Source organism: Herpailurus yagouaroundi, unplaced genomic scaffold (assembly GCF_014898765.1).
Source record: "Herpailurus yagouaroundi ecotype Mexico unplaced genomic scaffold, PumYag 142, whole genome shotgun sequence".
NCBI classification, from domain to species: domain Eukaryota; kingdom Metazoa; phylum Chordata; class Mammalia; order Carnivora; family Felidae; genus Herpailurus; species Herpailurus yagouaroundi.
Genome location: NW_024412397.1, coordinates 4921585 through 4937008, shown reverse-complemented (window position 1 = coordinate 4937008; position 15424 = coordinate 4921585). Strand labels below are relative to the sequence as shown.

General features: G+C 44.9%; 1 protein-coding gene across 3 annotated transcripts in view; it reads right to left on the bottom strand.

Moving 5' to 3' along the window:
- FBXO15 (F-box protein 15) overlaps positions 1-15424 on the bottom strand; it is a 49330-nt gene that overhangs the window by 28768 nt on the left and 5138 nt on the right. For 2 of the 3 annotated variants that reach the window (XM_040478567.1, XM_040478569.1), the window contains exons 2-6: positions 12807-12878; positions 9953-10057; positions 6424-6666; positions 5660-5869; positions 1207-1333 (exon numbers count right to left, since the gene is read on the bottom strand). In XM_040478567.1, the coding sequence (XP_040334501.1) occupies positions 1207-1333; positions 5660-5869; positions 6424-6666; positions 9953-10057; positions 12807-12878 (757 nt within the window). Of the gene's footprint in view, positions 1-1206; positions 1334-5659; positions 5870-6423; positions 6667-9952; positions 10058-10333; positions 10360-10723; positions 11225-12806; positions 12879-15424 lie in introns of those variants that run through there. The other variant, XM_040478568.1, reaches the window with a different exon arrangement.

Below are 15424 nucleotides of genomic sequence, written 5' to 3'. Positions count from 1 at the left end.
AGCAGGGCCACAATTCACCCAAACGTGCAGTGCGTGCGGTACCAAAAGGATTAACAACCTAGCACTTGTGAAATATCAAAACACTCTGCCAGGATGATTGTGACAATATACATTGTTAGTTCCAGGTTCTGGAACTACAGAGGGATGATACTGGTAAGACCCTCAAACATACAAGGGTAATGCCACAGATACGTAACATGAGTGGCATTCCATGAGGATACATTCCTCTCTTGAGAACCTGTTGACTTGACAAAGCCAGTGGGAATGAAAACATTCACCCACCAGGCTGAGCAGCAGAAAACGTGACTATAGAGGAACAGACATCCATTTCTCTCCAAGCTCACAGCCGACGCTGACTGGTGTAGTTGCCCCAGAAAGGTCGACCTGAGGCACCACCCAGCAGTAGGCAGCCAGGACAATCGGACGGACCAGGGTCCTTGTAACAATGCAGGCCAGCACAGACTGGTGAATCCCAGTCAAGGAAACAGCCAGCAAGCAAACTGGCACCTAGGCCACAAGTCACCCTCGTGCGGCGAGCACAGGGACAGTGACTGCCTCAGCAGGTTGAGAAAGACAAAGCTACGTCAAGAGAATGATGCCGTTGATCGTGGTTCCATCTAGTCATTGTTTATACACGCGTGCTGTTATCCTCAAAATCACATTTGTGAACTTCTGTCTTACAACACCCACAGGCCAAAGCCACAGATTTCAACACACGTGTGGTATACAGAGAAACATCACACTGGTTTGCTTTTCACTGGAGTGACTGCCCAGAAAATAACTCCAGAGGAATTGGGAAAGGATAGGCAGGTTACACTCAAGGCCACATCTACAGGATCAGAAACACAGGGGAGACTGGGTTAAACACGCAGGATGAGAGACTTGGGCAGACGCAGGCTGGGAAAGAGGAAGGAAGGAGCACGGATTGACTGGAAGGAGAAGGGGTGAGATTTTTCAGGATATGAACGGTCTAATGTGAACAAAAGCATCCAGGCAGGAACAGGGAGCTTGTCATCTACAACAGGAGAACAGAGTCGCCTCCACACAACAAGGGGCCATTTAGTTAGAAAAGCAAAACTGGCAACAGAGAATTAATGCCGTTAGTGAAGAGTCTTCAGGACCTCACATCTGGTGTCACGCACAGCAGTGAGTAAATGTGGAATGGGCAGGGAGGTGGCATCACACAGGCAGGGACCCAAGTCTTACCTTCCACAGCCCCACCAGCAGGCCTGGGCAGAGGCAGAAGATCCGAAGGAGTCTGTCCCCGCCAATCATGGTGGATTCGGTTAAGTTACTCAGATTGTACTTTGCAATTAAAGAATGCCACCGAGGTCTTTGAACATCCATGCCAAAGAAAGGAAGGAGAGAAATGAGCTTTCACACCTGCGGTTATCAATTCTCTTGAGTGTATTTAAAAGTACTTTTGAAGAGCATGCTAATAACATGCACCTTGCTAATGAATGGTGTGTTGAGGGTCAGGGGATGCAAACCATTCATGTAAATAAAAGGAAAATGGATACACCCAAATTTCTCGCCCAACTATGTTTCTTTCCCCTCCTCCTGACTCTTAGTGTCAACTCAATGGCCCAGTCAGAAGTGGAAGAACCATGAGGGTGAGGAACAATCATCTTCTGCTCTCCTCCCCTCAGAGCCCAGCACAATGCTACAGTCAAAAGTAGATTCTCGGGGCACCTGGGTGGCTCAGTTGGTTAAGCGTCCGACTTCTGCTCAGGTCATGATCTCGCGGTCCATGAGTTTGAGCCCTGCGTCGGGCTCTGTGCCGACCGCTCAGAGCCTGCAGCCTGTTTCAGATTCTGTGTCTCCCTCTCTCTCTGACCCTCCCCCGTTCATGCGCTGTCTCTCTCTGTCTCAAAAATAAATAAACGTTAAAAAAAAAATTTTTTAAAAAGTAGATTCTCATATGTATTGTAACTGTATGTATCCCTAGTTAAGGAAACTAAGGCATAAGCAAAGATGAAATATTTTTTAAGTGACAAAAAAGAGCAGGTGGTCTCAGTAGGCTCTTGGAAGCAGATATATATACCTTTTAAAGCTATTATCAAGGATAACTCAGAGAGAGTGAAAATTTTAATATTGGAAAACGAATTTAGTCCAAAACCCTGAGGATTTTCACGGAGGAGATCCACTGTGAACTCTATATTAGAATTACTATCTGAGAGTAAGTAATAACTCAGATGTGTAAGGAAACACAACTCTGCTATTCATCATGAGATTTAAAAAAAAAAAAAACGAATGAAACATTCTAGAAGCACTATAATGGTAAACATAGATGTCCTTTCCAAGGACCTAGAGATAGTTCAGGAAATTATAAAGGAGATGAGATCTTAGTGGTCAATTAGCATAGCTCAGCATTGAGGAAAGTCCCTAAGGAGCTGTGGCCACATGGCATCCAAGCGTTCTCCTCCAGCACCTAAGACACAGGCTGGCAGGAGACAGGTATTCAAATGTTCATTAAGTAAAAGAATCAGAAAACGAAGGACTTCAGCTGTTTCAAAGTGGAGGCATGGGGGTGGGAGGAAGACCTGAAGCTTCCAGACTACCTTGGTTCCTCCCTCAATTTTCAAAGGACTTTTGGCACAGAAAACTACATCGCCTGGGGGATGTGGTCAGTGAACATGCGTGTGACATACGATCTCAAAGTATACTCCACATAGACAGAATACACTGGGAGGAAGCCACACGGTTAGGAACATGAGTATGGCCTCGGGGAAACTGGAGTTGAAACCTTAAAGCCAACCCTAAGGTGCTCAGAAACGGTAGTCCTTGCCACCATGATTCTCAGTGCAGACAGACGAGGTCGGGCGGAGGTGTGAAAACCCTCCTCTTACACTCTTCAATGTGTCCTAAGTAGGGACAGTCGTCGCCATGGCTCAAGAGCCGTTCAAGCAGACTCCACAGAGAGCAGGCTAAGTCCCCACATGCCTTGGCCTCACAGGCTAAAGAGAGAGAAACTAAGGCTGAAACCTACTCAACATTCCTCCCAAATTTGGGGAGGTATAGCATAAACCACAGAACGGAGAACATTTCCAGAACAGAAAATTTAATGAGCTGACTAGAAAGGTATAAATTACAGGGAAATTCAAACTGCAAATTACACAAATAAGGCTTTCACTGTTCTTGAAAAAAATCCTCATGGAGGAAACAAAACAGACCCAAATAACCAAGTTTTTCCTTTGCTGTCACACAGATGCACACGATGATTTGTACTTCTGCATGATAAACGCATTTGCTTTCAAACTTGCAATAAAAGAGCCCATCAAAACAAATTCCTAAAAAACACTTCTAGTGTCTCTTCTCCACAGTTTATCAAATGCTGGCTGAAGTCCACTGAGTTTTAATGGAAATAAATTACATGAAATCAATTTTCCCAATGAATTCTAGCATCTGTCACCGCACAGAATCCAGTATTCCCGACCTGGATGGCAGTTGTCAGGAGCACAGCATCTGTAACCGAGCCTCACTGTTCAACACTACCCACTGCGTCTTCCGTGACCATCTTAATTGACGTTAACAATGTTGTCCTAATGCATATAAACAATACTTCATGATATGCCAAGTAACACGTTGTTCAGTCAAATTAGTACAGAGATTATAGACTGATTCTCCAAACATAACTTCATAGTGCATAAAACCTAAATACTGCATTAGAAAAATCTAGTGTCCATCATGATACCATATGAAATTTCAGAGATTTATCCAAATAGAGGTCCCATTTTAAAAAGTAAACAAGCTTCCAGGGCGCCGGGGTGGCTCAGTCATTTAAGCGTCCAACTTCAGCTCAGGGCATGATCTCGCAGTTTGTGTGTTCGAGCCCCGCGTCAGTCTCTGTGCTGATGGCTCGGAGCCTGGAGCCTGCTTCTGATTCTGTGTCTCCTTCTCAGCCCCTCCCCCACTCACACTCTGTCTCTTTCTCTCTCTCTTAAAAATAAATAAACATAAAAAAATTTTTTTTAAGTAAACATGCTTCTAAAATACCTTCAGTAATATAATCAGGGAAGATAATTCACATGTTATCCTTCGTAGCATTAAGGCTATTTTCAGAATACGATAAAACCTGGCTTCACCAACACTAAGAAGTGAAACGCCCTCACACTCCCAGCATGACAAGCAGAAGCACGATCACTGACACGATCCTCAAAGGACCAGCCCCAGATTGCAGAAGAAAAACAAGGTCCTGGTTACCAAGCTGCAAAAATGAGTCCAGAGTCCAGGGAAGCCATTAAGGAAAGCTGTCCTGCCATGGACGACACCTGCCATCACAAGGACACGGGTAAGAGAAGCCACAGGTAGAGCCACAGCGCAGGGGCTGGCAGGAACAGTGACGTGGTAAATGCACTGCAATGTCCGAGGATGGAGGGCCGTGGAGAGGGCTGCTGAGGGCAGGAAACCAAGCCTGGAGAAGGCAGCTACAACCCATGTTTTCCATGCGTTCGATGTAAAGCTGCGCCTGCTCGCTCGGGAAGTGAAGACACCGCAGCTGGCAGCATCTAGCTCTTAGGAGAAAGTGACTAATGGCAAGAAGAGTGAGCAGGACGGACTTCAAATACACGTGGACGCAGCACAGAGCCCCTCAGGACAGAACATAAGGACACACAAATCTGATGCCCCTTCTGGTCTTCACAGCAGCCACACGTGCTAAATACTCGTCGCCATCGTCATCATCACCCCATTTCACACATGAGAAAACTGAGGCACAGAAAGGCTGAGCCACTTGCACAAGGTCACACATCCGGTCAGTTCAACAGAGAGGCACATAAAAATAACTAAGCAGTACTGTATGTCCTAATGTTTAAACTATGGTTACTGTACCATTTACTAAAAGAAAGATATAATAGTTTTTTTATTTTTTTAATGTTGATTTATATTTGAAAGAGAGAGAGAGAGAGAGAGACAGAGCATGAGTGGGAGAGGAGCAGAGAGAGAGGGAGACACAGAATCCGAAGCAGGTTCCAGGCTCTGAGCTGTCAGCACAGAGCCCGACGCGGGGCTCGAACTCACAGACCACGAGATCATGACCTGAGCCGAAGTTGGACGCTCATCCGACTGAGCCACCCAGGCGCCCCAGATATAATAGTTTTATATACCTTTGATTCAAAATGGTTAAAACTAAAAAGCTCAAAAGGTTAGCTATCAATCACCTAGGAATTCTGTTAACTAGAACATTATTCTCTTTGTTAACTAGAATATTATTCTCTGTTACAGACAACCAAGATATGAGGCACTTAAATTTAGATCGAATCATAAATGTGATGAATCCATTCTTTTTCTCTTCTATAGTGATCCAGAATGCAAGAGAAGTCTTGAAGATGCAATCAAATTAAAATACACTGGTGGTATCTTTAAACTGCAAGAATAGTAACAACTGAGACAGCCGGGTGCCTCAGATGGTTGGGCATCTGACTCTTGATTTCAGCTCAGGTCATAATGTCACAATTCATGAGTCGGAGACTAGCAGTGAGCTCTGTGGTGACAGCACAGAGCCTGCTTGGGATTGTCCCTCCCTCTCGGCCCCAGTCTGCCCCTCCTACACATGCACACGTGCTCTAATGAATAAACATTTTTTTTTAAAAGAATAATAACAACTAGTATTTACATATAAGATGTTCTCACCCAAAGCTTCTGTAGAATTAATACTTACCCATTTTTGGAGGGAGTTTTAGACTGGTCCATAAAAACTGGCGTCACACCACACAAATCTAGGGTTGACAATGTGGCCAGCCGGGGCCAAGTTTTGCCATACCACATAATCGTCACTGATGAGTCATTTATGGAAAGGTCAATGTGCTCCATGATGTATTCTTTTCCATTTTTTTCTCTCAATATAATTACCCAACCTAAACCAGATATTCTGGAGAAAGAAAAGCTAACAATGTTGGCCTCATTGCAGAAATAAAAAATGCTAAAGTCAATTTCATGTATCATCTCTAAAGTATCTAGTTCCTGAAAAGCCAAAGCCAAAGTCCTCAGAAAGTGCCTGACATAAATTTTCATTCCGTCAATGGTCCTCTCTTTAGACTTTTTCTCCTCACCTAACAAACACTCATTGAACATTTACTGTGTTCTCGGAACTGGCAATACATACATGAGACAAAGTTCTTCCCCGAAGGAAGGACGCATTGGATGCTCTTGCTTTACTGCAGCAGATGACTAGGTGATTTCTGCTTTTCATGAACACATCAGACCGTTTATGTGAAATAGGAAAACACTATATAACTTATGGATGCACAGAAACACAGGAAAATACCAAGAGACAGTCCCCTCACGGTATAAACTGCACGTATGTCCTTAAATGTGCAATACTCTGAGCTCACACCATCACTGTTTCTAAAGCAACACGCGTGCAGATGTTAACAGCACCCTCGAGCACCCAGCGTGCCCATAGCTCGGGAGGAAGCTGTGTACCTGACAGCCTCCTTGGTCTTCACCGGCAGGCCCGTGTAAGGGTTCACAGGCTTGAGCACCTGGGCGAGCGCCGCTCTCACACGTGCTCTCTGCTTTGCAATATACTCTTTCTTCCAGTACCCAGCTTCTTTATCCTTAACCGACAGCACATTCACAGATCCAGTGGTCTTCTCCACTGAATTAACTTTCCAATTAGATCTTTTAGGTGAAAAGGCCGCTGAATAGATCCTGATCCAAAGAAAACTGGGGGAGAAGAGGAACATTGTTAACTAAAAGACACAGTCATGTGCCTGCAGAAGTGACACGTTAAATCAGAGATGCACAATCGTTTGTAACTAGTCCGATTCCATGAACAAAGCAAACTGAACACTGACAGTCATTCACGTGTTAGAGTGAACCGTGGTTTGAGGGGAGTGTCCCAGATCCACTGACCCCAGAAATCTGTACGAAAAGGAAAAGCTTGTTGCCCCCGGTCAAGTTAAAATGAGTGACCTCCTGTCATTTGACATCATCCAAACCACTGTCTTCCTACAGTAATCACTGAATAAGGGATTACAGAAAAATAAAAAGTGACTCCTATTGTGTTATTTTAAATACGTACACTTCTTAAAAGGCTGGAAAGGAAGTATATGTACATACACACACAGAGAAATGCCAACAGCAACGGAACTGTATGTTCCTTTTCCACATTTTAATTTTTCTACAATGAACATGCAACGTTTGCACAAAGAGAATAAAATGAAAAAATTCCCTGCATAATGCAAAAAATGAAGAAAACCAGTTAATATTGTTTGTGCAGTGTTAAGCATCACTGGAGCACTTCGTAAACATTAACTACTTTAATCGTCAACAAAGCCATGAAGTAGCTACCATTATGGTCCCCCCCCTCGGCAGATAATGTCATGAGGCCCAGTGGGAAGTGATCTGGCCCGGGCCAGCCTGTATGTGCCGAGGAGACGGAGACCCAGGGTTGCACCAACACAGCCTCGACCAGAGCTCACGCACTCACGCCCTGTGCTTCCCGGCCTCAGTCATAGAGAAATGAACTCGAGGAAACCAAGTAATTTATCCAAATTCGAGAGCCAATCAGCCACAAGGCTGAATTCAAATTCAGCCCTGACCCACAGCCTGTGTCCCTCCCGCTCATCACACCCAGACGAGACGTCACAGGAGCAGTGGCGGTTAGCAGGGGCCAAAGTGAGCCTAAGGCACCTCTCTCGGTGCTCTCCTTCAGGGGAAGAAACAAACTTCTCTTAGGGGAAACTGAGACAGGGGCTCAAATCAATTTCCTACTATAAAAGGTGAGCTGTACATAAGTAAGTGTAATTACTTGCTAATTCATGTCTCCACATTTCTATTTAGTGCAGTGGGAGGGAATGGCCAATGGCCAAGAGGCAGCTGGGAGAAGGCAATGCCCCTGCAGAGGAGGTCCAGACGAGATGCCAGGGCACTCTGGAGGTTCCTAAGTGCTCGGGTTACCCACCAGTAACCACAGCGGCAAGGGGCACAGACGTGTCCCCTTGATCCAGGTCGGACGTGGACTTTCCATCAAACTCATTTTCTATCAAATGCATAATCAGATCCCTACTGACATCACTCTCTAGTATGCATTTTCAAATCATTTCTCACCCCACAAAATCATTTCACACCAAGCTTTCTGCCTTAAGGTATTTCTCAGTTCGGAAATTTCTGAGTTTTCGTACGTGAGCTAAGAGTTGCAAAATGACGATCCTTTGAGTACATCTTAGGTAAATCTGAAACCATTTTGCCAAAATCCCTTGCGTAGGCAATTTTTAAAACTCCCTTTACATAAAAACTTGTTCATATTTTCTTCAAAATTTATTTTACTCATCATTTTACTCCACATAAGTGTTCCCAAATCTCTCACATCAGCACCACATGAACTGCAGCTGACTCTATTCTTGTCTGTGGGCCCGCACTCGCCAACTACAAAACACGGTGCCTGGAGAGGACACAGAGCGGGAAACCCACACACCTTCAGGTACAGCTACACCTGACATCTGTGCGAAGAGCCACTTACACACCATTATCTTACTGCAGTTACCGTAGCGAAGTCCAAAAAGAACATCCCATAGAATTAAAATACTGTGGAGACTGTTCTGCTTATTCATCTATAAAAGCAGAAATGTCAGGCCTAAGACGCTTTTAACAAGTACTCAAAATCCAGACACATTCATTTCTTGATCACCCAATGCCCCGTCCTGTTAAAAAAAAAAAAAAAAGAAAGAAAGAAAGAAACTAAGGTGGATTTGAGGACAAGAGCATATTTAGCTATTCTGACTACCAGTCAGGCACAGAACAACTTCAATCAGACAAGTTGTTGACAAAATGGGGCCAATTTAACGTTCTGATAAAGTGTTTTGCAGAGTGCTGGAAAATAAAAGCCCCACGTGATGATCCCAATCCAGCCTGGACAAGTTTCCCCCTTACCCCCACGCAGGCAGAGCCTGGAGCTCAGGTTGAGGGAGGCAATACCCACAGGGAGGGGGCAACCTCCCCCCATGTAAGGGGGGCATCAGGGAGACCCCAAGCCTCCAAACAGGTCTCGCCATAAGTCATCAGTGTAACTGGCTACTGTAGGCACTCCTGCCCTCTCCAGAAGTAACGCTTAGAAAATACCATTCACTGTTGACAAACGCTTGTTTACCAGTTCAATCGTCAACATGCCCTTTTTGAAGTCTCACTATAAAATCAGACTATGACTCTTAAAAATAAAATTCAATGTACACAATTAAGGTACTTCCTTTAAAAAGAAAACAAACATGAGGATAATTCCTTCAGAAGCCCAGATTTTTAAAGGACAACCCCCAAGAAAGTGGGGCAGGCATGTAATTAATAACAAAAGTATGCAAGGAATATTACTAGAGGTGTGGCCCAAATCCACTGGAACGCCCAGAGCCTGTACCTTCTGGGCCTATGAAGTTCAGTGGGAAAAGGGGATATTTAGAGATACTAAGCAATTTGTAATTGATCACCTTATCCAAGCGATTGAAGTTCTATCCTTAAATAAAGTAAGAACCCTCCAAAAAGCTACAGTTTGGGATACTTGATCTCTCTCATGAAAAATGCCTTACTGCACTCTGCTTTGGTGAAATGTCTTCACCTCTTATAAAGAGGCATTAAGAAAGAGACACAAAAATCACTCTATGTCCATTCTAGAACTACTGTCAAAAACATGCTTATTTGCCTTGAACCCACTTGTGTGAGTATGGACACAGACAGAGAGATTCTTCCACAGAGGAGACAACAGCTACCCCAATAGCAAGTTTGATCACTTTCAGTTCATGCAAAGACACTCTTTTTTTTAAGCAAATAAATGCAAATCTCATTTATCATTTATCAAATATCATTTGACCACTTACAGTATTAGACATGTTCCATCTATGTCTAAACACACTTTTGAAATTACTTTAAATTTCAAAAAATGGTTAAAAAGGTCTTACTAGTTTTCATGACTTCCATCAACACACCATCAAAAGATGATAGAGAGATTTGGTTTTCTCCTTACTTGTCATTGGCCAGATGATAAAAGCGCCTATTCACACATCCCGTACACAGCAGGGTCACAGCATCCAAGTTGCAAAAGATCTTCAGCAACACTTCTGAAGGCATGCTGAGAGAGGGAAGGAGATCGGAGAGGTGGGCAAACACATAAGCTAGAAGTTACCCACAAAACTGGCTGTTCATCTCCAGACAGAAGGTGACTGGCACCTGTCCCGTACAAGAGGCTAACTGCACCCCTACCTTCCCGTTTTCTCAACTGAAATGTTCTGGCTACCACAGTCCTCGTGACATAAACGAATCCAGAGACCCAAGGGTACAGGAACCTAACTTCCTTGGCATGTTAACCATATTCACACGCTGTGAATCAACACGCAGGTTTCCCTACCTCCCTCGTGAAAGTAAGCATCATCCCTTGGTGAGATAGAAGGAAACAAGAGAAAAAGAATGCATTCTTAGCTATTAAGAAGAAATAACACAGAATCCTCCCCCTCAAAGAAGAGACTGGAATAGGAAATACCAGCTTCTTTTCTACCTAGCCCATACCACCCTCACCCACCCTCTTCCTTCATATCCTCATGCTCCAGACCTTCCTCCGGGGCTTTCCAGAGAGTTCAAGCCCCATAAGATTTTCTGAATTCTCTCTTCCTTTTTTTCTCATTTATTGCCTAAATAAATTACATTGAGGTGCATTCTCAATATCCCATTCTCAATATTTCTATGATCTTACACTGTTACAAAACACTGAGAGAACCAGAAATTATCTAGAAAGCCTTACCGATATTACGAAGTCAGGAATGGGCACGTATGGACCTCAGGCAGAAAAAACAACAACAAAAACAAAAAGAAAGCTAGCGAACACTGTTGGGGTGAGGGGTGGGGACCTCAGGATAAAGAACTGAGGCAGTAAACCCTTTGGCCAATTTAGAATGGCTGCCCATACTCTGCACTTGTCATCTTAACTATTTTAAATTTTTAGATTGTGATGAAAATCGTTATCAAATGTTTCATAGGGAAATAATCAGTCCTAAAATCCTGATAATACTGAGAATGGATGGGGGGGGGGGGGTTCCTCAGAGGCAAGAGGACAGGCACGAGACATAACTGGCCCGTGTCACTAACCAGAGCTATCCCTACTCAGAAGCTTCAGAGACTCCCTGAGAGTTTAAGCAAGCAGTTTTGCTCAGGGGTTCATTAAATCCCTCCCCCCAAATGAAACTCCTTCTATTCAGAGTCAATAAATTAGACACTTTTAGCGACCAAAAGTCGCTAACGCTAGAGAGGGCAAAGCTGCAGGAAAACACGTTTTGTGACCATCTGGGTTACCCACTGCACAGAGTTTTCACATTTTGACTCAGTGATTTCACAAAAATTCATGGTTATTATTTTTTAAATAATTATAATTCAAAGAATGTAGATTTGGGCTTAAAGAAAACATCTCAGAGAGGCACCCAGCAAATCTTATCCAGGAAAAATTATTTAACTGAACTAAAACCCTACCTCACTCTCCTACCCGGCAGACAAACTTAATGAAGGGGTGCTCTCCCCGTACCTTCCAGAAAGCAGAAAACCTCCACTTTACAGCTAGCACAGTTGGGATCAAAGCCATTCTCAATTATTGTTCATAAGGTTTCCTCAAAGCTGGTACAGTCACTGTCCATGCCCATACTGGGTTCACTTTCTGCTGGATTCTAATCATTTCACACTGCAGGGGCAGAGGTGCGGGGGGATGGGGAAGGAGACGAGGAAGGTGAGCGGAAAAGAAGCTCAAAGTGTCAGAGGACAGTATCTGGTACTGAGAAGGTCCTCAAATATTTGATGGATGCATGAACCCAATAAATATTTGTTCTGTTTCCGTATCAGATTATTGTATGACAGACTGTGTTCTCAGAGTACAGGCTTTAAAGCTTAAATTGCCGCCCATAATTAACTATCCTTTTTGGTTTTCACTTCTTTTTTAAAACACACTAAAAGTATGTTCCCTGTTAGCTGAATTGTAATATACTACTGAAAGCCCAAAACTTGGGGGGCACCTGGGTGGCTCAGTCCGGTGAGCGTCCAACTCTTGGTTTCCGCTCAGGTCATGACCTCCCAGTTCATGAGTTCAGGCCTCGCATCAGGCTCCGAGCTGACAGTGGAGAGCCTTCTTGGGATTCTCTTTCTCTCGGGCCCTCCCCCGTGCTCACTCTCTCACTCTCTCTAGCTTTCTCTCTCTGAAAATAAATAAACTTAAAAGCCCAAAATTTGCAATCACGTAACTTAGCTTTGAACGTGAATTTGGCAATATGTACACTATGCCAGCCCTACCTCCTCCACTGTCAACATCTACAGTGACGCCCTCGGTCCCCCCGCAATGCTTAGCACAGAGTTGGTGGCCTATGTCAGTAGTACAAATCCACGGGCACCTCAGCAGCAATTTCAAACAATTAGCTCCAAACAGAGACTGTACGGATCTCCTTGCGGAAGTGGGCGGGCAGAACCTTGCCAGGCTGGGTTCCCAGAGCACTGAGGGCGAAGAACCCCAGAGCCCAGGCCCCTGGAGCTTTTAGAAGAACACGCTTTAATCCTCTTTCCCCCTTTCCAAGGGTCTTTACCGATAGGCAGTGAGTAATTTTGAAGAACATTTTTTAAAAAGGAACATTTCCTTGTCACTTGTTAGAAGTTCACTTCATAAAACCAGCCTAATGATGACAGTGGTGACAGGCTGATGACTCACAGCAAACGCTCCACGTTATGCTTCCGTCCTCCGCAATTCTATTCTCAGCTCAGAACAGCCGCTTGGTACACACGCACCGAAACTGTCTCTGACGGCCCCGCCCCGAGAGCCTGCCCCGGGGAAGCGGCCACGTGCCGCGACTCACCTGTCCAGGGACACAGACCGCTCAGCCGTGGACTCGGCTCGGAGCCTTCCCCGCCCGGCGCACTGCGGCAGGCTAGCATGTGCGAGAGAGAGCATGGAAAAGTCAAATTCTAATGAGAGGTAAACAGCGCAGTGCTCTCTACAAAACTGTAAGGGATTCATAAACTTCGTACACAAACTCACTGTACAACAACACGGATGGAGAGAGGGCAGTGAAACATTCAGTGTCCTGGGTGAACCTGGAAACCGGACTTACTCCAATGTGTTTTAAACATAAGACTCAATACTTGCTCTTATAGGCTGCCAGCCTATCAAAGAGGGGCTGTAAGACTTATTGAATGTAATAAAAGGATAAAAATAAAACGTATCAACAGGCCAGTTTCAACCATACAATAGCACCAACAGGTTAAGAAATACTTTAGGTCTGTGAACCACAAGTTACCCAGACATCTACAACTTGGCTGGTCTTGGAGGGACAATGACTGGCCGCAACCCTCGCTCTGGCGACCACGGCCACAGAAACACCAAATACTCATGCACATAATTTTTTCCACATTTTAAATATCCCACATCCAGTGAAATATATTTTAACTGGCCATCTTTCTGTCTTAGTGGTATGAAAAATAGTAAATAATATAATCAATAGCTTTTAAGACTCAATGAAATAAGGTATATTTCACACAGTTCTTTTCAGAAGTTACTAATGTAAATTTTTATTAAAGTCAGCCCTCCAGGGGCTCCTGGGTGGCTCAGTCAGTTGAGCGTCCGACTTCGGCTCAGGTCATGATCTCGTGGTTTGTGGGTTTGAGCCCCATGTCGGGCTCTGTGCTGACAGCTCAGAGCCTGGAGCCTGCTTCGGATTCTGTAACCCCCTCCCTCTCTCCCCCTCCCCAACTAGCACTCTGTCTCTGTACCTCAAAAAATAAAATTTAAAAAAAAACATTAAAGGGGCGCCTGGGTGGCGCAGTCGGTTAAGCGTCCGACTTCAGCCAGGTCACGATCTCATGGTCCGTGAGTTTGAGCCCCGCGTCGGGCTCTGGGCTGATGGCTCAGAGCCTGGAGCCTGTTTCCGATTCTGTGTCTCCCTCTCTCTCTGCCCCTCCCCCGTTCATGCTCTGTCTCTCTCTGTCCCAAAAATAAATAAATGTTGAAAAAAAAAATTTAAACAAAAAAATAAAAAAAACATTAAAAAAAATCAGCCCTCAAAATGAGCACTACTCAACAGCAGCCTGGTAGGGATCTGAAACACCCAGGTATGGAGCCCAGAGCCTTCAGCTTCCAGGCAGCAGCCCACAGACAGAGTTACTGGTGGATCTGCTATTTCTCTTGGAAAGGTCTGGAAGCTGCTTCTTTACCACACACACACACACACACACACACACACACACACACACACACACACACAAATTATTGGCCCACCTCCCACCCAGCATGTGACTCAAGTCTAGAGTGTACGTTCCATATGCTCAGTTCACTAATGCCATTGCTCTCAGTACATACTTTGTTCACCAAGAGTTGAACACCCCCATTTTTCTAACAACTGGTTCCCTGGATACATGTGGATTAAAGATCAAAAAGGATATGGGCAACAACTGGGGGCAAAATGAGGGTCACCAGAACTTGGAAGGGAAGCCAATAATCTCTCTGGAAGTGGAAGAATGAAAGCCCCATGGAAGGACCCGAACAAAGGAGGGTTCTAGACCACAAGCACAGCCTGCTCCAGGAGGCACAGGGGGCGGATTGCTCGCCCGCTCGGATGGAACCACCGTGGAGCTGGCGCGCCAACACCTGCACATCAAACTGCCCGATGGCTCCCCGTACGTTTCTGAGCAGCCGAAGAATCCATCTGTCTTCCCTTTATAGGTTTTTCTCCTCAGAAACAGCATAACGGCTGGCACATGATAAGCCCTCAGCAAACATGAGCTGGCATCCGCATGCCTGCACCTCAACCTAGGAGAGGTGGATGCTGTGAACCTTTTCAGATCCCGGACGGTGACAAATTCCCCGAGGTGAAAAAATGCTGGCTACCCAGCCTCCCCACTCCAGCCTCCCCACTCCAGCTTCAGCAAAGCACATTCAATGTGCCTTCTGTCTTATCTGACTTCTAGCCCGTGAGTTCTTGGGAGCGCAACAAGTTAGGCAGACCGGTGGTATCCACTCTGTGCTCTGCACAAGAGGGAGAGGGAGGGGCAGAAGAGGTCCTAATTTGGAAAACTCTGCAACACCCTCCCCTTTTAATCAGAGAATTCTGCCTGTGCAATACATTTTGGTACTTCTGTTGAAAGTACTATTTAAGCAAAGATCTCCACGACAGAAAAGCTTCACCTCCACTGACCCAGCTCTCACGTAGTAATAAGAGGTGAAACACGATCTCCTAATTGTATTAGTTTCCTAGGGCTGTCTTAACAAACTACCTCCAAATAGGTGTCTTAAAACAACAGACTTGTTGTCTTAAAGTCCTAGAGGCCGAGAGTCCAAAATCAAGGTGTTGGGAGGGCCATGCTCCGTCCAAAGTCTCTAGGGAAGAACACTTCCTTGCGTCTTCCAGCTTCTGGTGGCTGCTGACAATCCTCAGTGTCCCTTAGCTTGTGGCAACTAAGATGACTAACTCTAACCTTT